Below are 22,243 nucleotides of genomic sequence, written 5' to 3'. Positions count from 1 at the left end.
ATGCGTTTATAGATAAATGATAGTTTTTTACATGGTACACAAAATGGTAAAGTTCCCTAAAGCACTGGTTCTCAAACTTTTTCGTTGTAAGGCCCCCTTTGTGTAGAGTGCATCGCTTTGCGGCCCCTCATATAAAGACTTATAAATGCTGGAAAATCAATTATTTTTGTTGGGGGTCTTGTTTATGTTATAAATTTCTATATTTCATAAAGTGCCACAAAATCTGTGGCCCCCCTGGATCCATTTTAGGGCTTAGTTTAAGAACCACTGCCCTAAAGCTAGTGTATCAATTATTAATGTAATCCAAATGACTCAACTGGGTTACCGTATGTATTCTAAAGTAAAACTATATTTTTGTGAAAGATGAATATTATTTTGCTTACCTTTATCAAAATTGAAATGAAAACCAAGCATCTTAATGACTCGCTGTCATATGCATGTTTTGTCACAGACACTCATCGAGATCATTTTTGGCTGCACTTTTCCGATATAAAGTCGTCTCTTTAAACGTGTTCCCATGATCAGTTTTCCTTTGGCGCCAAAGTACTGACATATGTTTTTTAATAGACCATCTGTTCCTCTTTGATTTAATTTACCCAAAGCTGCTTGTGTCTAATACAAAACACAACGGTCACGTCACGTTGTCTTTCCTGCCATTTGATTTAAACCATTCATTATTTTGCCATAGCTACATTCACTTTATTGTGCTTATCGTGCTTAATACGTAAAGGAGGATTATGAACCGGCACAGCCGTATCAAAGCTACAGTACATGATTAAGACTTATAACTCTCTGTTATTCCTTTCAAGCTTAAAGCATCACAGCATATACAGTACATGTACACACTGTTAACAGCAAAAAAATCCATTTAAGGAGACAGTTCACCCAAATATGAGCATCTTTCATGATTTACTCACACTTTAGTCTTTCCAAACCTGTATGACTTCTTCTGCAGAACACAAAAGAAGATTTTTTGAAGAATTTTGGTAACCAAACCACTTCGGCCCCCGTTGACTTCCATTTTATGGACACAATTAAAAAACGATCTTGTTTTGGGTTCCACAGAATAAAGAGTCATAAACGGGTTCTAAAAATGGTCTAAAACATCTTTAAATGGAAGGGTAATTTACCAACTACACATCTGAGAAACCGGTGTGACTGCTTAGTAGGCATCTCATTGGACGAGAGTCTCCAGGGAGCTGAAGGGCTGTTATTAATCAGTGTGTGGGCCAAATCCATCTTTAAAGTAGATTGCGGGTGGTCGGGTGTGGTTTTGGAAAAACCGAAAGCTCAGTCTTCAAACCTCATAAAGCAGGAACGTGTCTGGTTGTTCACTTCTGTAAATGCGGGAGTAATTCCTATGGCCTCTGTGAAGACACCTACGGATTTCTGTCTGTGTGGTGGAGGCGTTTCACTGATACGGTCATGGGCTTTTTTGGTTCTTTCATTTTGTATCTTTTTGCGTTTTTTCTCTGAACCACTATAATGGTCTGCTTTGAACTACACTATTACTGTATGTTACCGACCCCTTTCACGGTTGTATTCTATGTAGTCACGTGAGTAAGAGAAGGTGTTGGTGTGAGGGGCTTGTCAGAAACCCACGTTTTGTTTCAAAATGGCAAGTGCAGCAGTGTGAGGTGACCACAGTGTGTGTTGGTTAATGCCTCGTGGTGTGCGTCGTCTTTGAAGAGGAGTTCTTAGAAACAGCAGCCTTACAGAAGACGTTGTGTTGTAGAGGGTTGGATTTGTGGTGAGACAGACATCCACCTCTACCTCGATCTCTGTCTTAACACGCTTAATGCATGTAGTTATACATCCACATTTGCAGTTTGATTCCCAGGAACACACAAACTGATAGAATGTATTCCTGAATGCATTTTAAGATACTTTGCAAAGAACTGTTAATGCCAAATGACTACAATGAACTGTTAATGTTGTCAGACATAGCCAGACAACAAGTTTATTTCGTTTTTCTTTCATAATCCACCACTTTGTGTCCTTATATGGCTTTGAACCGTGTATTTTGCATGTTGAACTTGTTCATATTCATTTGTTATACAAATATAGTTGCTGCATGCGCATCTGTCTATCTGGTGGTTTAACAGTTACAGCTGCAGGTTTTTCTCAAGACTAAACGCTGTGCTTGCCTATAGGAAGCGTGTCATTGTTCTCCCTTTGATCTGTCCCTCTCTTCTCTAGTCAGGGAAGGCCGGAGGTGCGTGTTTTCTCTGTCAGACGGTGACAGGCGAGGTGGAGAGTGGGTTTAGAGCTCCACATACACGTAACAGGCATGTCCGTGTGATGCTGTTTGCTTAGAGTGTAAAGAGTGGCTCCCCTAGTTTCCAGTGACCTGCATTGTGCTACTAAACCAAAACAATGCCTAAGATAGCATTTGTGTGAGTATTGATAAGCTTGACGTGGCATAACTAATCTGAAAATGAATGGCATAGTGCATAAACCATGTAGTCAAACCATATTGACTCCATTCAATGTTTCATGTAAAGGTTCGGACACAACTACATTTTTTTGTTATTGCTATCTTATGGAGTTTACATGAATCAAAATGATATTGTTTCTCTCGGTTTCGACATTTAACTGTATTCAAATATAATATATAGGCGATTATTAATGACTTGTCAGTGCAGCTAATATGAAGCATCGAAAAGCACTTTAAATTGAGGATGTATTTGTTAACACTAGTTAATACATTCTCTAACATGAACTAACAAAAAGCAATATCGTTTTTCAGCATTTAATAATCTTTCTGGAATTTTAAAGGTCCAGTGTATTCAATTTAGTGAATTGCAACCAATGGCTCACTCTGCCACTCCCTTTCGAAGCACTATGGTTGCTCACACAGGACTAAAATGTCGCCATGTTAACTTTTTTGCCAAGGAATATTACGTATTTACGAAAAGCACTTCACACGTTTTTATTTAACTTTTCCATGTCATGGCACTGCCATTCAGGTTCCTCCTTTTACCGTCATATTCATGGTACAAAGCTTTAAAGATCTATGACTCACTATTGCCACATCTGCGGTCCATCCCACTCCTAAGCTTTAAATCATAAGCGTTTCTATTGACTTTATGACATGAAGGCTTTGCTCACGCCACCTCTGTCATAATTCACGTTGAAATGTTGGCAGATTTGACAAACTATATTTCTAAATCACAACAGAAACACGTTACCAACCAACTCGCAGTGTTGACCTCTAGGTTGTGTGAATGGAGGCGGTTTTCCCTTTGCTTGTTTTGGCTTTGTTCTGAATAGATGAAGCTGCACATGTGTATTGATCCTCCCACGCAGACGTGTGACTCTCTGTGTGCTCTGACCAGCCCTGATTTTCTCGTTTCAGGGTTTGCCCTGGCGCCAAGCCTCACCCCTACGCCGCAGCCCACCATCTCTCTACTGTCTGACAATGATGCCGAAACTCTGAGCGTCGACTCCATGACCCTACTTCCTCCCACTGACCCACCTCGCCTACGCTCCTTCAGCACCCAATCATCCGTCCAGGACGAGCCACCTGCAGACCGTGATGAGATGACGACCCTCGGATGCATAGAAGACGACGGCGAACGATCAACAGACATGCAGGAGGACAAAAAGGACATTTCGGTTATAACCGAGGAGGACGAGGTATCTCCTGAGTCTGGACCATCAGAAATGAACTCGCTTGAGGATACAACGCAAGTCAGGGAATCTGTGGAGACGGACCCAATAGGTGACAGAGAGAACAACCCAGATCTAGAGGAGGAGACTGCGATTGACTGATGGATGTAGTTCATTACAATTCTCGGAAAAAGATTATCCAGAAATACTTAAACTCTGAGCCCAAATGTTTACCGAAGGTCATTCCATGCACATTCAGTGATCTGCATTCATCTTGCACGGTCACCGATTGTGTCCTAGAATTGCACAGGCTAGTAAAGCTAGTTTGTACCTGCTTCTGGCATTAGAGATTCAGGCGCTCATTGTTTCAGCTGTGGGTAGACAGTCACTATATCAACACTGCGGTTCCAAATACCTTCCTTTACATCAAGACTGTAATGTATTTCAGCAGAAAACAGCGCTCTTATTAGAACAATGATGTTATTGAGAGTTTATGGGAGTCGCTCAAAGCACAGCCGTGTGTGTGCGCGTGCATGTGTGTTTGTGTGTGTATTGTTCTTTCGATGGTGCTAAGAGAGAACCAGCCGCGTGTTTGTGGGAGTTTCTGATTGTTTGTTTGCGTGTATGGTTTTATGATACTGCGCAGGCAGACATGAAAGGTTATCTTTATATAAATATGTAAAAAAAATTGGTTGGTTAGCGGGGAATGCCCACTTTTGCTAGTCTTAACACTGAAGAATGTACGAAGACCTGTGGGTCGGTTTAGCAGTGCTCTTTTCTGAAGGCATATTTTAATTCGACTGAACGTTTGTTTGCACTTCAGCAGTGGGGTTTTAACAGCTGTTGTTTTGTCTTTAAGAGATTGTAAAAAAACTCATATGAGCTTAATCAGATTTGTCTTGTGTTTATTGGTCAGTTCATTTAAGATGTTTAAAGCACCCATAAACCCATTGACCCGAATGACTCATACGGCATTGATTTAAAATACAGAGTTCTGTTATTGGGAGTTTCTGTCACTGCCACCTTCACACATTTGTTTTATTCAGTAATCTGCTAACACTTTTCAAACTGATTTATGTACTTTGATGTAAAACGACCTCCATTTTTATAAAATGAGACCACATTTACTTTTTATGTGGATTTGAATGTTAATACTTTAACACACTTGATATTCCAGGATTCATCAAGATATTTTGCTGAACATGCATAATTGAAGCTGGCTGTGATGTAGTTGTGGATTCTTTTTGGTGTGCAATAACGGTCATTTAAGATGAATATAAAGTCATTTATTTTACTTACAGATTCAAGTAGTTTGACTGTTACAACTAATGGACTGAAATGTAAAATATGATGGTAGCACATTGTGAGACACTTATTCTTTCTGTTCAGCACTGAAACAGGCGGTGTGGTAGCTACACCCAGATTTAACCTTTATTGACTGAATTTCAAAAATATTACAGTAAAGCAATACAGTTAATTCTGCTTATTTCAGTATTTTGAAGTTGTGTTTGTTGAAAAATAAGGCATTGGGGCATAAAACAAGTCTTAGTTTATGTGTAGTGTAAAATTTTGTTTTTGGTTTAATATTATAATTTACCAACTGGAGCTATCAAGGTCATGCAATAAATTATTCTGATGTACACGTTGGTCTTTTTCATCTTGTTCGCCATATTTCACATTGTGTGTTAAAGTGTATTTATATATATTCTTCCAAAAAATTCTTCCCACACTTTATCTTTTATCTGCAACAACCGTTCTGGATAAATCTTACACAACACTACCCTGTCCTAAAAACAGCATATGCTGGGTTTTGATGCTGGTTCGTAGCTGGTTTAAAATGATCATTTGCTGGTTCCCCACTATCTTAAACCAGCTAAGGACCAGCACTAGACCAGCATCAAAACATACCTAACCCAGCAAATGCTGTTTTTAGAACAGGGTAGTGTTGTGTAAGATTTCTCCAGAACGGTTGTTGCAAATAAGACATAAAGTTTAAAGATTTTAAACTTTTAAAGCTGTTTGACATCATTTTTTCATAAGGGTCAGAGTTTTATAGCTTTGGAGATATTTGTGATGGAGGATAACAGATAATGCATTCCTCATTATAGTACGTGAGCTTTTTTTTGTCTTTTTCCATTTTCCACGAAATCAATGATTCTACAACCACTTCCAGATTGAGGTGGGGTTTTTTGTAGTATTTGTGCAAAAGCCATTAAGCATCCCACTAATACCCAGAAAATTGCTATGACCGTTTATTTTTAGTTAGTTTCCCCTCCGAGACTTCACATGAAATGGACATACGTGTCTTACTCAAACATCTCAGAAATTAGGGCCGATAAATATAGTTAATTTCTTCAGTTTTTTGCTCCTAAATTCTGCGTAAGTTTAAATCGAACGTCTGCTTATCGTCAGATTCGACTGAAAAGAAAATGTCAAGGCAATGATGTCATCCAGTTTTTGTTGATAAGCATTTCTGTGACCTTCCTTGCGTCTGTGGTCATGCACTCATTTGTATTAAACCGTCTGCTATGTAAATCAAGGTGAATCTTTTTTTATATAGAAGTAGTGTCAAGTGGTTCAACACAAATATTTGGAGTAGTTTCTACGATTAACAATTTCGTTGATTGAACAAAAGAAACTTTTTTGAGTAATCATATTGTACCAGTAATTTTACGTGAATTAAACTCAATATTAATCCTTCTCAATGGATCTTTTTGTTTTCATACATAAATCATATACACACTTACTGGATGTATATCAAAACACAATGAACAAATCACATGAGAGGTATCACAGTATTGGTATTAGCACAGTTAATGCTCATTGAATAGCAACCTATATCTTGCAGATGTAAATGCAGAAATCAAATAGATGTCTGCCAGATGTTTGTGTGCTATCAAGCACCTATTGTTCACTGAAAATCGATGATGTCATGCCACGCATAACGCAGTTACGACATTATCACCGACTTGCATTACTTTCTTCTTTGCTCTGATGTATTTGTCAGGAATCTGAAGAAGAGATTGTCTCAACCATATAGACAACGTATTGTATGAGTTAAACAACAACAAAATTGTCATTATTTCGGTAATTTGGTCGGTAATTTTCCATGTCATGTTCATCCAAACTTGTCTGACTTCCTTTTTAAACTTTGAGGAAAAAAGATGGAATGGCTTGATAAATAATGACTTAATGTTCATTTTTGAGTGACCTATTTTTGTCCTTTACAACAATAAAATAAGCAGAATTTTTCAAAAAAGAGTGATATGATCTTGTTGCTGCCCATTAATCTAGAGAACAACATAAATCGTCATTACACTGGTGAGGTCATTTGAAACCCACCTGCTTAAATACTGTATGGAAAAGTGGGTTAGGTGCTTGCTGAAAGGTGGTCTCCGTGTTCTGTCACTACGAGACACTTTTATCTTTTTGAATCACTGAATTGTAAGTCCTTCCCACATATTCTCAGTGGAGGCAATGTGGACCTTCTACCTTGATGTGGAATGGCAAAAGAGTGTTGTCATAGTAACCATTATGTGGGTAGCCATATCTCTTTCCTGGAATTTGGGTTTGAGGTTTGTCAATTTGTAAAAACCGCTGCTAGGGGTCTACAGCATCATAACCATGAATAGATTAAAAGGCAACAGTTTAATATTGTGTCAGTAGTTTCCAAGGTAGCGTTTATTTGGCCGATGAATAGTTATTGATGTAATGCACAAAAACAGCCACGTTACACAGTCTGAATCCATTATTAAAATACAAAGGTTCCTCTTTATAATACAAGTTTGAGAAGTAAGAATTATCTTCGCTGTCTTCACTATAAATCTATATATTCTGTATCAAAAAGTTTAAAGGGCCGTTGTTATGAGCAGAATACCCACAAAGGCTTGTGTGTTATGTGCCTGCGTTCTAGAGAGGAGCGTTGCGGTTCCTAAAAGGAAATACACATCTCAGGAACTGTGTCTGCGTGCTGTGTGTTTGTGTAAACTGAGGCCAGATGCAGTGGAGATTAGGGGCTATTCATTGAAACACAACTGTCCCTTTTCCTGGAAGTGACTGCGCGACTTTGTGTCGTACGAGAAAAGGTAGACTGATAAACACTACCACATCACCGCTATGGCGAGAGCCTCACAGGCCACCTCAGCTGCCAAAGCCTATCAAATGAGGCTACCGAGTTGATTGAATGAATGAAACGTTTAAGATTATTTACTCAATTGTGTTAAATTCACCTGTAAAAAAAAACATATAGATGTCACATTCAGCAGTAATTTCTGTACTCTGAGGTTTTAAGTAATATAGAAGTCCCTAGATAAACAACGTCAAATGATTTCCCTCTCGCTTCCTAGTAAGATAACTTGATTTCACGAGAATAATCAAGTGTTTCCTCATAAAGACAGGCTACTCCTACACCAGGAATAGACATCATTCTCTAATAATAGTCAATGATTAATTTATAACTGTGAAGATACAACACTTCCTGGAGTTATTTTAAACATAGTTATATAAAGAGTTTGGTTCCTCTAGCCTAGGAGATAAAAATCGTGTTTTTAATCAAGCAGCAGTTTTTTATTTAAGCCATCATAGCTCAAGAAATACAGCTAATTTACACAATAAAAATGTGATTTTAATTTTTTTTCAGACCGAAGTTGTCTCATTTTGGAACCAAACACATCATATGTATTGCCACATTTAGATAAAAAGAAGTTAACGTCACACGAGAGGAAGATGTTATCTCATGATGACTATTCATTTGTCTGAGTACATATCACTTCCTTCTAACACAGAATTCCAAGCAGTGCTCGAGTTTACGTGAACCCCTGACGCCGTGTATTCTTTTGTTCTTAGTCATTTTTCTGCGTAAGCCTGAAAGAGGTGTTGAGCCATTTTATTGATACCGTGTAAAGAGTATCTTTGGAGATCACATGCTCCTCCACATCACACTCCGTCAGTCAACACCCCTCCACCTCATTTCTTGTAAATGTCTGTCTGAACCAAAAGCAGTTTACGGTCACTACAGCTCCACCCCTCAACCACGCTACTCACTAGATTAATCAGACTAGTCTAGTACAGAACGTCTGGCTTCAAGTTCCGATAAATCCCGCCCGGTTTTAGAATTCCAAGTGTAATCTAGTAAAATATATTTTAAACGTGAAATGTCACATTGTGACAAAGGGCTGGTTTCAGAGGAGAGGATTATTCCAAGATTTAACTGGTGATCTTTGTTAAATTAAGGGTGATGCTCAAGATGTAGGCCTATCTGAGGACAAAAATGTGACATGCCAGTCTCACCAAGATTTCTCCCTTATATAATATAATTCTAACAACGGCTATTTTCAGTTACTGAGAACAATAACATTGCTGTCTATTGTTTTTCTCACAGTTGACTGAAACAGATGTTAAAAAAAGAAGTTTTGTTTTAGTTTTTTGTTCATTCAACCTTCGTGTTTGTTGTTCATGTGAAAACCAAATAAAAAAGTGCGATTTCTTTAAGTGCTTTACAAATATATTTATTATTTTTATAAAAATTGTGTATTATCTCTCTCTGCATAGCAGAAACGTATTGCCAGGAAAACAATTTTCCCGTATAGTGTAAACATTCAGAGACAATGTAAACTTTGTCGAAGTGTTCTTGATAAATATTGCAAAATGTGCTACAAAATGATGCCTGCTTCCTAAAACAGAGCAGTACCGTGAGGAGTCCATCAAGAGTGTTCGAGCAGCGCTTTAATGCGATGAGTCTAGTCTTCATATTGGATGAGGGAAGGCATGGAGGAAGTCTTTGAGGATCGGATGCACAGGGATGCGGTCGATGTCTTTTCCTCCACATGTTTCTATAATCCTTCTGCGACATAGCTGCTGCAGAGACTGCACTGGTTCTTTCCTATAAGGCCTGATCAGAGCCCTCTTAGGAGATTTGATGTAATATTCCAGCAGTTTGAAAAGAGAGTCAAAATTTTCCTTGCTGCCGGTCAAACTGAATGTGGAATTCTTGAAGTTAATCCGAATGCTTACAGGACCGTTTGCCGCTTTGTAACTGAGCGTGTAAAAGACATGACCCTGGCGACTGTCCCGCATGAGAAAAGTTCCAACTGGCTCTTTCTTCAGCTTATGATGTGCCTCCTCCACAGTCATGGGACCCCAGTAGAAGCCACTCTCCTCCAACATAGAAGTGGTGTTAGAGATGGTCTTGAAGTCTCTCTCGGTGTTGAACGGTCTGAAATGTGTCTCGAATATGGGCCAGGAGTCGGCCAGCTGCCTAGATCTAGAGGCCCGGGATAGGGAGACCTCTGGGGAAGCGTCTGTACTCGATCTGGGTTCTTCTGTGCCTTGATTCCCTTCCACTGAACTGTGCGCCACCATCCTACAGGAAAGACCAACCAGTGTGGTCTTCCATTCCGTACCACAGGAAGGTCATCTAGATCAGGCTCATTTGTCTGTTGGGGAGAAAGTGACAACCACCGTTAATACTTTGGCAAGAGGATGGACACAGACATTTCGAACATTGCGAAATAAACATTACACACTGTTTTACACGCATCACACGCTATTATATTTCATTATTAGATTATAGGCCTGGTTTCACAGAGAAGTGTTAAGGCTAGTCCCAGACTAAAATGAAGGTTTGACCTGTCATAACTGAATATAAATTGCCCGGAAATATCTTCAAATATGTAAGTGCCATCGTTTTTGTCTTTTATTCTTCTTAAGCATTTTGGTGAAAGCAACGTAAATATCTTAATTCAACTAAGGCACATTTCTGCCTTAAACTAAACCGTGTCTGTGAAACCGGGCCATGATGTCCTATTTGAACAGTATTGGACATGAATCAGGCATAACTCATATTCTGATTCATAAAGATCTTTATAGGTCACACAAAGCATTGAATAGATCATTCAAAATGCACACAGTCAAGACACATAATAATCCAATTTAAAAGTAAAATATAAACTATAAAGACACCCCATGTTTAAACGTAGGCTAAGCCTGAAAAGTATAAAAAACATAACGTGGTAACATTAAACAGTTCGTTTTAAAATCAACTCACATTCTATGCATTCATAAGAAAAGTTTACAGCGTTACATTATAACGTACTACAAACAAACTCAAACTCAGATACAAAAGTCAGTACAGTACAGTTCTGATCTTACCGTTTTAGCGAATCTGAGGTCCAAGAGCAGTCCATACAACTTTGACAAACTCTTGTCTCCGTTTCCAAAATCAACTTGTTTTGAACTCCCATTGATTTATTCCGCTGTTTGATCTGGCAAGAGATTTCTACAGCGCGCTCTAAGTTCCTGCGCGCTCGCGTGTGTCTGATCTAATGTCACAATGAACTGAAAGTCGCTTTAAATGTATCTTAAAGGCTCCGCCCATTTCCCGGAATCCGTTCACTTTAAGCTCTTCTCTGAAATCAGGGATAATAAGTACATGAAGCGTAACACCTTGTACTCTACTTTAAACGTTTAGCATTTCCAAAAGTGACAATTAAAGTAACATTTATATCACAAAAGTTGTCCACGGGTCGTACGATAGACCTCCTTTTCTATTGTGACAAGAGGTTTAATAACCATGACATACGCTAGACTAACCATTAAACTACATTTGACCCTTATTCATAAATGTGTATGATTGACTGTGATGTCATATGCCATGTTTTTAAAGGATGAAAAACTTCTGGTGCTGTTTCCTTTTGGAGTGGATATGTAACAGTGAAACATATTTTTTTTGTGATCATGCATCAAAGCACTAACCTGCATCTAGTACAAAGAATTGGATGTTGGAATTTTGAGAATATGGCATGCACGTGGATGCAGTTTCCCATTTCTTATGACTAAGGTGGACAAATTTGAGTATGTAAAGCATTAGCTGTAAATGAAACTTAATCTTGGTCTAGAATGGTTCTAGTACCAATCCACAACCGTGGACAAGGCAAACATCCGTCCATGAGTTTCACTTCTTGTGAACAGTGATGGACGTTGCATGCATCAGTCACACTTGCGCCTGCACAGAAATCTACTATCAACTATAAAAGCGATTTGTGCTAACAATTGTTTGCATTTTGTATTATTTTAGGTGAAAAAAAGTCACTGTGTGTACTTTCAGTCTTTATGGTCCAGCCTTAAGTGATATGAATCAACAATATGTGTCATATGCCCATTTAACAAGAAGAATGACATCAGCTTTCACCAAAACACAAATGTAAGATTTGGAGTGTAAAGCTCCTTACAGTTTGGTTTAAATGATCTCATTGTGAAACTGAAATTCCTGTCATGCAAATTCGAGGGTGGATGTTTCTTTAAAATGAACTGTTTGCCTTGGAGTAGAATTACTGGTTATGCTTTCGTTTCTGACGCATTTCTCTGAAACACTGTATTTACAGTACTAGGACCACTAGTGGAGCATATGGTACATACACTTCCACACCAGGAAGAGGAATCTAAACAGAAGACACACATGTAAATAATTTGTCCATTTTTCGGAAACCAGTCCGTTATCAGATGAGGAAACTGATGGATTAGGATAATCTTTTCAATTTATACATCTTGCTATCATTTTATTTTGTATCCATATATGAGTGTATCTTAAGATCAGGGTTGAGTACAGGTGCATCTCATTGAATTAATAATCTGTAAATAACATATCTGTACACTAAATATTGTTTTTGTCTATATTTTTTCACTTTTTGTATATAGTGCATCATTGTTTTTATTTATTTTCTCATTTAATCTACTTTAATGTATATTCACACTATGTTTGCAGCACTTTCTTCTGCACTAAGCTTCTGTCGCCAAGTCAAATTCCTTACTTGGCAATAAAGCTCCTTCTGGTTCTGATTATACAAAGCGCATCCGAAGTGTATTTTATCAAAGTGTGTATTTTCTGGAAATCCCAAAGCCTTTGTATTGCTAAAGCAATATCTGTATTATTTACTGTAGCTTACTGTGCTCTACAAATGATGACGTTCTATTTAAACAAATCCACAGTGCAGAAGGTCTGCGAAAAGCTCTATGCGATCCGCATGATCAGTGTATACCTGTATGAATACAAATGTTCTCACCTGATAACTTTACAGGTGAAATGCATTGTTTGCGACCTTTACCTAAACATCCCTGTCTTGCTCTATATTGCAGAGTTTTACGGTAAAATGAAAGTGAAACCACTTCAACACAATTGGATAGGTGGTGCTGTTCCTCCTTAAAACAATTACGTATGTCGTGGGTTTGGAATGAATGAACTTCAGTGTAATCTTAAATCACGTGTTATCTATTCAAATATGTGATAAATGAGGGGAAATATAGACCGAACCCTTATATGCATATCAATCTGCTTCTTCAGAATACTATCTGTGAATCAATATCTTTGCTAGTGCATACAGTAGCCTATTCATACCCAAAATACTTTCACAAGCTATAAACAACAGTTCCTTTAAAAAACGGACAAAGAGATTACATTTTACGGCAATTTTTCACTTTCATTTTGAACTTTTCTTAAGTCACGTGACTGTACGTTATCCCTTTATCCAGAGCTCCAATTCCTTGAATGCTTGTTAATTCTTCTTCCCTCGTGTTATGTCGTTTATTTATGCATAACATTGTTTAATATTATGAGATTTGTATTGCTTCTTTTCTGCAGATGATTTCAGATCATGTGGTATTTGATATTCTGTACGGAATAACTTTACCAAAAACCACGTCTGTCTGTCATGAGGTTGGATTACTATAATCGAATGATCTTAATTTAACTAAATACTTACTAAACTTTATTTTAGTTGTTTATAAAGTTTTCCATCATTTGTATTATTATTATAAATCAAGCCTATATTAAAACTTGTTCATTGAGCGATGGGTATGTCGTTAAAAAGCCATGCATTCATGTGCGGCTAGAAAATGAAAATAGAAAATCACGTGACAGGCACCTGTCATGGAACTCTTTACCAGAAATGCAACGCTTTCCATAAGTGATTACACACACAAAGTAATGTAAATAGGTTATAGGTGAGTGGTTACAAAAAGCTATAACGTCACGTACCTGCGGTCACTGCATTTCAGCTGCATTAAAGCAGATCTCCAATGATTAAAAGTATGCACAACTCTATTAAAGTGTAGTTAATTCAATTATTTATTAGGATATTACAATTATTAACAACATTATTAACAACTTTCAGTTTATTTGCCAGAGTTTTTAAAGGTTTTGATATTTTTGAGAGATAATGCAACTCTGGCGCCATCCTCTGGGAGTCATGAATACTTTATACAGTTCATTGACAGAAGCTAGTCTATAATGCTTATGCTATAATGCCTATAATGCTAAGTGAGTCATTAAAATGTCTTTAGTCGTGTATATGTATCATTTTTATTAGATTATCAATTGTTATTATCAATTTTATTAGAGCCTGTATATCATAATCTGTCTTGAATTATGACCTACTGACTCAGAATGAACATTTTTGACAAAATATTGTTGACAAATTCTTACTTTTGGAAAGCAATTTCATATTAATAGCTAAGTACTAAAAATAAACAAATAAACATCTATATTGCAACTACAACTAAGTCTTACTTTAGTTCATCCAAACTGAGGCTTTATTCATAAGAAACGGCCACATCTCAAAAATAAAATAGCATAAATAAAAATATATGGTCAGCACTCATTTCTTAAGATATCACTAAACCTACCTGGAATTTTCTATGTAAAAACTTGCAAGAAACTTGACATGCCGAGTACAAAAGTAGATTTTTTTTGCATTAAGCATGTCTAACAAAATATAGATTTCATTTAAAAATACAAATGCAATATATCATGAATGTATGCTAAATAAAGAAGCACAAACCCCCAGACAGTGATGAATACTCTTTACATTAACAGGGTTGTTCTTTTGTGTTTTAGTTCCCTCCTTAAACTGACGCCTTATCGTGTTTTGTGTATCTGTTATCAGGAGTGAAAGGCTGTTTCTTTAGTGGGCCCTTTTGTGTTAGAATGTAAGTCTAACGTTTCATTCAGGCACATCCATCCATTGACAGTTCATGTAAGTAGAATCTGGGCTTGAAACACGAGATAAATCTTTAAAAAATTGTTTGTCTCTGATAAAATACCCCTTAGGATAATTAACCAAGGTTTTACAGTCATAAAGTGTACTAACCATGTCTTTTGGGTAGATTGATTACCATTTGTATCTACTATAGTTTTACTACAAATATCGCGGTTAAGCGATTGCTACAGCCAGACACTTGTGGTTATGAGGTTTTGGGACGATTTGGTCATTTCTACCAATTTGATTGAAATAAAAAAAGTTTTCTTTAAAACACACAACTCTCTTGCACACAGAGAACGAAGGTATTTTTGAGCCTCTGAGGTCGGAACTAAAATTTGATTACACCCGGCGGACATTAAAAGACGGACTATCAACAAAACGAGCTGTAAAAAGCGAATTTCTCTGGAAGGTTGTGCTGAGAATTTGAACTGATGAGTGATATCATTCATTCATGATTTTTGCGCGTATCTTTCAACTGGGAGCATGCCAGCGTTTGGCAACTCGCAAAATAAAGTTAGCTTGCTCGTTGGCGGTCATCAGATAACAGTAACTTCTAAGTCCTCGCCCTTCACAATCTACCACAAGGTAACGTTACTTTTAATACTTTTAAATAGGTTGAATACACACTGTTGTATTTAGTGGGCTATCTCTGCTTGTGAATTAGATCGTGGTAAGTTAGCGAATCGATATCAATTTTTGCCCCGAGCGTGTGGTATCCATAGAAACGACCCGACTGTTCAATGCATTTTGAAGGGCAAGAACTAGATCCGTGGATGCCGCTATAAAAACAACGCGTGTATCTCTGATCTGACACTCCGGAGTTGTGCATTAAAGCTTATTCAGGTCTACACATGGGTTTAGATAAAAAATGCATATAAGCTGCTTAATACGTTTGTGTTTTCATTATGTTTTTTATCCATACAGGAGTGTGTATCTCAACATTGCTTGACTGTTTAAGTCACCATCATGGTGCTGAAGATTTTCTTCCCGCAATGCTGCAATACTGCTGACGGCGGCCTGCTGGTTGGACGCTGGATCCCAGGTCACAATTCAGCCGTCGTACTAGCTGTCATCCACTATCCCTTCATACCGGGTCAGGTGAAGAAATACTTAAATGAGCTACAGAGCCAGACACAAGTTGAACTAATTGTCCTGGGCTCCTGGAGTATGCCCAAAGACGGTCAAGAAGGAATGGACAGCTTTCTAAACGACCTGAGTACCATCTTTCCCCAGAAGTGTTGGCTGCAGTTGAGTCGTGAGATTGGCAAAACAGGCTTTACTTGTCACGTGGTCCAAAACAACGGAAAAGTTGTACAGGACTCGGAGAAAAAGAATGGAGATGGGAGCAGTGAGAAAGATCAGATCACCCTCATCCATTATGATCAGAGAAAGGTTATGTTGTCCCAGATTCACCCTCTAGAGGAGGCCAAGTCTGATTCTGGACCGTCAGAGCTGCGTCTGGTCTTTCAGACGGTAGCACAGAGTCAGCTTCTATTTTCACAAGACAAATATGACGATGGGCCGCTCAAGCTCACCCACTGGCAGTCTGAAGGCCGGGAGGCTAGTATTATTGCAGAACTTCTTAAACAAGTATCGGTACCAGTTTGTTTCTTTCTAACCTGGTTACTTTCACTGTGGCACTACTTCTGGAGCTTTAGGTAAGTAAATCTATGTGATGAAATTGTATTCTACCGAGAACTAAAGTAAGATTCAAACCTTTTGGTCGCTTGCAGGATTTTAAATGTACGGCCAGTGCTGTTCATCTCAAGCAAGATGTCAACGTGTGTTCAGTCAGGACACAGGGCGCTTAATTTTGAGACCGCTTTCTCTACGAAAAGAGCTGCGACACACACAGATTTCATGAGGTATAGTACTCTTGTGATCCGAATATCTAAAATGATTTGTAGTGTGGGGGCACGGTGGCTTAGTGGTTAGCACGTTCGCCTCACACCTCCAGGGTTGGGGGTTCGATTCCCGCTTCCGACTTGTGTGTGGAGTTTGCATGTTCTCCCCGTGCCTCGGGGGTTTCCTCCGGGTATTCCGGTTTCCTCCCCTGGTCCAAAGACATGCATGGTAGGTTGATTGGCATCTCTGGAAAAATTGTCCGTAGGGTGTGAGTGCGTGAGTGAATGAGTGAGTGTGTGTGCCCTGCGATGGGTTGGCACTCCATCCAGGGTGTATCCTGCCTTGATGCCCGATGACTTCTGAGATAGGCACAGGCTCCCCGTGACCCGAGGTAGTTCGGATAAGCGGTAGAAAATGGAATGGAATGGATTTGTATTGTGCAAAGCAATGTAAATAAATGTGCAATCAAATTGAATGCCTTTTTTGCGAGTGATATTCAGCATAACACACTTACTTCCTCTTTCTCACTCCTCTGCAGAAAAGCAAACATTTTTGTGTCATTTCTCGTGGACGTAGCCCTTGGTTTGCTGCTTATCTCGTGGCTTTACAGGGAGAATCGTATCAGCAAACTAGCCAATACTCTAGTACCTGTGGCTGATGTAAGTATATACACTCTTACTTGTTGTATTATGCTATTTTTGACATACATCAAGTTTCCAGATGTAATTATTGTACCCTTTTACTTTGAACCCATAAATACTTTCCAGAAGCTAACCCTATTCAAGTTTAATTATTTTAAAAACTTCTACTCAGTTTTATTTCCCTAGCTTCAACCTAGTTATACATGTAAATCAGGGGTGTAGTCCTAACAAAAAAAGTGGTGTACTATACTATACAACGATAACCCCGACCACACATGGCCAAAAGACAGGGGTCAGTGTGTTTGTTTGATTTGTTTTTCTAGTAATATATGACAATTATTTCATTTAAATATTTATGCAATAGTCTTCACTTATGCTTTGAATGTGAAGTCATAGAATTGGAAAAAATAAGGTTGGAAGAAACAGGTCTATGCCAGTAGTGTCGACTTAAATATAATATTTTTTACAAAGCATCATATCTTTGTAACGCATCACATATACAAGAATACGTAGAAACTTGCAAGATTTTACAGAGATGTAACTTTGTCATCACTGCGATCTCTTTGTTAATACTTGTTAATAATTTAAGGGGAAGATATTAATGTATGAAGTTAAGGTAATGGTAAAAACAGACTACATTATTTTAAATGTAGAATAAACGTAACAAGTAGGTTCACAATGACTTTAATGGGAACGAGGATACATAGAAAATGTAAGGATTCTGACTTTAAACAGCAGGGCTATGTAAGCGCTTTGTTTCATTTCATCATGTGTCATTTAAAGAAAATAAGTATTAAGAGTTGTGACAGATACCAAAGATTTGCGATGCACTGCAATATCGTAAAGAGATAAAGCAGCGCAAGAGAACCCGTGAATTCAGTGTCAATGACAGATGAGAGGAGCCACTGCCAGTGAGCGCCCTTTAAACCAGCTTTGACTAAAAGTGAGCAGTTTTATCAATATTATGAGCTCCTCACAGGGGAGTTGCCAACACTGAAGGTGATGCGCTTGGGGTGGTTGTCGGAGTCTGGGCCGCAAGCAATTTTGTGAATTTTCTTAAGAAATGCACCAATTGTATGACTGAAATGTGAACTCGATACGGTTAAAGGGAAAGCAACCACAAAAGCAGCTTGGAGACCTTAAGCAGGAGAACAAGTGGGTATACGCTAATAAAGATCTTTAGAAGTCGTTATACGCAAACAGCACAGTGGGAAAAGTAAGCATAAGGCGTATGCGTGCGTATGGCCCCGACTACACCACTGATGTTAATATGTATCTACAGACTGCACATATTGTTAGCTTATTGACTGTTAAAGTGTCTCTTATTGTCTCTCAAAGTTGCTTTGAATAAAAGAGTTTAAAGGGACAGTTCACCCAAATAATTTTTTTTTTTAATCATTTATCCATCCTCGAGTTGTTCCAAATATGTATATATTTCTTTGCTCTGTTGAACACAAAAGAAGATATTTTGAAGAATGCTTGTAGCCAAACGTACTTTGTCATCATTGACTACTATAGTAGGAAAAACTAAAATGTTAGTCAATAGTGCCCCAGAACTGTTTGCTTTCCTACATTCTTCAAAATATCTTTTGTGTTCAACATAACAATTTATAAAGCAATTTTTACTTCTGTGGTAGTCAATGGTGGCCGAGAACTGTTTGGTTACAAGCATTCTTTTTCGGTGTTCATCACAACAAAGTAATTTATACTGATTTGGAACAACTTGAGGGTGAGTAAACGAAGACAGAATTTTCACTTTTGAGTGAACTGTTCCTTTAAACATATATATTACTGAATATCTTTCATTATCTGGCAGCGTGTTGCTAAGGAGCTGCAGGAGCTGTTAGAATGGCTGATGGGAGCTCCCGCTGGACTGAAGATGAACAGAGCTCTTGACCAGGTCCTGGGGAGGTTCTTTCTCTACCACATTCATCTGTGGATCAGTGAGTAACATACTCATGTTCACTTGGTCGAATGAAAGTGCGACTAGAAATAGACTAAACAGGTTATGCACCCATTTGGCGTTTACGTTCTTACTTTCTTGGAACATACTTTTCTGAACAATGGCTCAAATGTTTAAAAGTGAGAAGTACAATGAAGCCATTTATAAATCACGGTGAATTATAGGGTCTGTTAAATAATGCAAATGTGTGTTGTGTGATTGTGTCTGTAGGTTATATCCACCTGATGTCTCCTTTTATTGAGAGGATATTGTGGTATGTTGGCCTCTCAACCTGCTTTGGGTTGACCTTTGCCCTTTCCATACTGTCCGACATTGTGGCCCTTCTGACTTTCCATATCTACTGTTTTTATGTGTACGGAGCCAGGTGAGATTCAGTTTGTTAACTATTTTCATATTCACACACTTTCAATGTTTTACCACAAGAGGGCAATGTTAATGTTTGGAACGTTAAAGTGATAGTTCTCCCCACTGCTGTCATTATTTATTCACCCTCATGTCAATTAAAACCTTTTTGACTCTTTCTTCTGTGAAACACAAAATAAGATATTCTGAGAAATTTCTCAGTGGTTTTGTGTTCTTTCAATAAATGTCAATGTGGTCCAAATGTAGTTGGATTACCAGCGTTCTTCAAAATATTTTATTTGGTGTTCTACAGAAGAAAGAATGTCATACAGGTTTGGAATGACAGGAGGGCGACATGAAATGTATTTTATGAGTCATTTTTTGGGTCTCTTTAACATTGTATATCAGATGTGCCTGGGCAGTTAGTTGCAATCTCTGTATTGGTTTTGAATGTTTTCTTTAAATATTTCCAATAATACAAAGTTAGGGTGATTTTAATCATACCTGGAAATGGTTGTACAGAGTGGAAAACATGCTTATTCATACCTCTCCTCTCAGACTTTACTGCCTGAAAATCTATGGCCTCTCCTCCCTTTGGCGACTCTTCAGGGGGAAAAAATGGAATGTGCTCAGGCAGCGTGTTGACTCATGCTCATACGACCTGGACCAGGTTGTATTCTCATAGTTCAAACCCTTCATTTTTCTACTCCTCATTCAGCATAACTGTCATATTGACGCTACTTTGTTGCCTTTGCAGTTGTTCATTGGCACTTTGCTCTTTACGATTCTGCTGTTCCTGCTTCCCACTACTGCGCTGTATTACCTTGTCTTTACACTGGTGAGTCACTCATTTTAGATTACTCCTCGCCCTCAGTCTGGCTGTCCCGTTGGGCCGCGTGACCCAGTTCCTGAATATATAAAAGTTTAAAAATATTTGCATGTTTAAAAAAAATATTTTTAATCTACAAATTTGATATGGAAAAATAATGCCTGTACTATGTGGCCCTATGCACTATATGCTGCTTAAAACGTGTGTGAAGCTCTTTGGAACAAATGAAAATGTAGATATGAAATGTTAAGAGTAATAAATCATTCATCACTGGCAATAAAAGTAATGTTTAATGCTATAATGACTAAGAGGTTTGTCTCTGTGTTTCAGCTGCGGCTAGTGATTGTGCTTTTTCAGGGTGTGATTCATTTAAGTGTTGACTTCATCAACTCTTTCCCTTTGTTTGCCATCGGCCTACGTATCTGTAGACCGTACAGATTGGCAGGTGAGCTATATAACATTGATGAAATTAGGAAAAACTATTTTTGTTAATTGTTTTAGGTAAACATAAAAAAACATTATATTTAGATATTTATAATTAAAGATATTTATTTTGTTTTTATTTTATAATATCTTTACAAATGTGATTTTGTATTCCAGAGGGGGTAAAATTCAGCGTGCTTTGTGAGGAGCCTGGAACTCCTCTTCACCTGATGATGGAGGTAGGTTAAGTTTGGTTAAACATCTTATCATTAGTTTGTGTTTATGCTTGGCTATTTTGTTGTTTGTATTTGGCTGGGTGATTTTGTTTGGTCGGTCATGCCTCTATTTGGTTCAGTGTAATGTGTATAATTTATGATCGGGACAGTTACTGGGAAAGCGTTACTAAACTTTGATAGTAAATCAAGTGCTAAATTAGCAAACATAAAATGAAACATGTCTGTATTTCCTTTATTTTCAGATCAACCCAATTAAGTTTACCTCTGTGCTGCAACTGTACAGGGCACCTACGTACAGCTGTTACCCTAAAGATTCCTGGGCAGCTCTGTGCAAGAAACTGTTTGTTGGAGAACTCATTTACCCCTGGAAACAGAAAAAGAATGCCAAGACCGACTAACCAGACTAACATATGCTTGATCAGAGTGGGTGCTGGGTGACAATTCCTTGTCATTCCAGTGACATGTTCAAGAGCTTCATTTGAAAGAAGACTGAGCAGAAAATGAATGCACTCACTTTAGAAGATAGTCTACAACATAGTGTTTTAATAAAAAGGAAGCATACATTCATTATATAAATCACTTCTTGTTTCTAAACATTAATCAGAATATTTGATTGAAATTCTGATTTTTGTATGTAATTTTAGTCATATTCTAGATAAAAATGTGCCATTTTTTTAAATAATTGTATTAAAGGACCAATCACTGTATCAAACCATTGATAGTCTTTGAGTCTAACTTCAGCTCACTGCCTAAGCCAGTGCAAAGAGTGTAGCTGGAAGAAGTTTGACAGGTGTTTGTAAAATGGGGCCATTTAACTGACTAACTGTGAAACTGGTACTTACAGTTAAATTATGTGTTATATTAATGTAGCCAAATTAATGTTTTGTACTGAGGATGATTAGTGTAAAGTAATTTTAAAATAAGATTTATGTAATTCCAGATGTTCTTGATCAAAATGTAAATGTGTGCTGATAATTAAAAAATACATAATTCTACCACAATAAAATGACATTAAATCAAATTCCTTTGTGTCCAATGTGCAATTTAGATCTTTGTTTCTACTATAAATGACTGTGCTATCTCAAGTTTATAAATTTAAAAAGTGCAAGTAGAACAGATCTCGATCGTATGTTTGGCAGTATACTGTCTGCAAAGGATGTGGTGAATGCAGAGTTGGGTAAATTACTCTGAAAAAATAATTAATTACTAGTTAACAATTACATATTCAATAGTGCAATTACTCTCTCCAAAAAGTATTTAATAACTTGTCACTAATTACTTTCTATATCCTATATAAACCTTGATTAGTTAAGTGATTC

The 22,243-nt window shown here is 37.7% G+C and overlaps 3 protein-coding genes across 7 annotated transcripts in view; 2 read left to right on the top strand and 1 right to left on the bottom strand.

The window, feature by feature from the left end:
* clec16a (C-type lectin domain containing 16A) overlaps nt 1-5,252 on the top strand; it is a 40,848-nt gene extending 35,596 nt beyond the window's left edge. For all 4 annotated transcript variants that reach the window (XM_056752120.1, XM_056752118.1, XM_056752119.1 and 1 more), the window contains one exon: nt 3,359-5,252. In XM_056752120.1, coding sequence (XP_056608098.1) covers nt 3,359-3,774 — 416 coding nt within the window. In that variant the 3' untranslated portion in view covers nt 3,775-5,252. The remainder of the gene's footprint in view (nt 1-3,358) is intronic.
* Nucleotides 5,253-9,103: 3,851 nt separating this feature from the next.
* socs1a (suppressor of cytokine signaling 1a) lies at nt 9,104-10,939 on the bottom strand. Its single transcript, XM_056752123.1, has 2 exons — nt 10,762-10,939; nt 9,104-10,046 (listed from the first exon to the last, which is right to left on the bottom strand). Exon 2 carries the CDS (start codon nt 9,970-9,972, stop codon nt 9,358-9,360), a length of 615 nt encoding a protein of 204 aa, XP_056608101.1. The 5' UTR covers nt 9,973-10,046; nt 10,762-10,939; the 3' UTR covers nt 9,104-9,357.
* A 3,680-nt stretch (nt 10,940-14,619) lies between these two features.
* On the top strand, nt 14,620-21,939 carry pigq (phosphatidylinositol glycan anchor biosynthesis, class Q). 2 transcript variants are annotated; one of them, XM_056752055.1, is made up of 11 exons: nt 14,620-14,639; nt 15,570-16,303; nt 16,379-16,510; nt 17,029-17,149; nt 18,948-19,074; nt 19,305-19,458; nt 19,995-20,106; nt 20,194-20,274; nt 20,596-20,710; nt 20,866-20,927; nt 21,167-21,939. In XM_056752055.1, the coding sequence occupies exons 2-11, from the start codon at nt 15,612-15,614 to the stop codon at nt 21,320-21,322; spliced, it is 1,752 nt and encodes a 583-aa protein (XP_056608033.1). In that variant the 5' UTR covers nt 14,620-14,639; nt 15,570-15,611; the 3' UTR covers nt 21,323-21,939. The 2 variants fall into 2 exon arrangements, with proteins under 2 accessions (XP_056608033.1, XP_056608031.1); XM_056752053.1 differs by lacking the exon at nt 14,620-14,639 and adding an exon at nt 14,971-15,230.
* The last annotated feature ends 304 nt before the right edge of the window (nt 21,940-22,243 follow it).

This window comes from Triplophysa dalaica, chromosome 7 (genome assembly GCF_015846415.1).
Source record: "Triplophysa dalaica isolate WHDGS20190420 chromosome 7, ASM1584641v1, whole genome shotgun sequence".
Lineage (NCBI taxonomy): Eukaryota > Metazoa > Chordata > Actinopteri > Cypriniformes > Nemacheilidae > Triplophysa > Triplophysa dalaica.
This window is presented reverse-complemented; position numbering and strand designations above follow the sequence as displayed.

Coding starts and splice junctions, on each gene's coding strand:
- socs1a (XM_056752123.1), bottom strand. CDS start 9,972: ATGGTGGCGCACAGTTCAGTGGAAGGGAATCAAGGCACAGAAGAACCC.
- pigq (XM_056752055.1), top strand. CDS start 15,612: ATGGTGCTGAAGATTTTCTTCCCGCAATGCTGCAATACTGCTGACGGC. Junction 16,304..16,378: donor CACTACTTCTGGAGCTTTAG/GTAAGTAAATCT, acceptor GGTCGCTTGCAG/GATTTTAAATGTACGGCCAG. Junction 19,459..19,994: donor TTTTATGTGTACGGAGCCAG/GTGAGATTCAGT, acceptor CTCTCCTCTCAG/ACTTTACTGCCTGAAAATCT.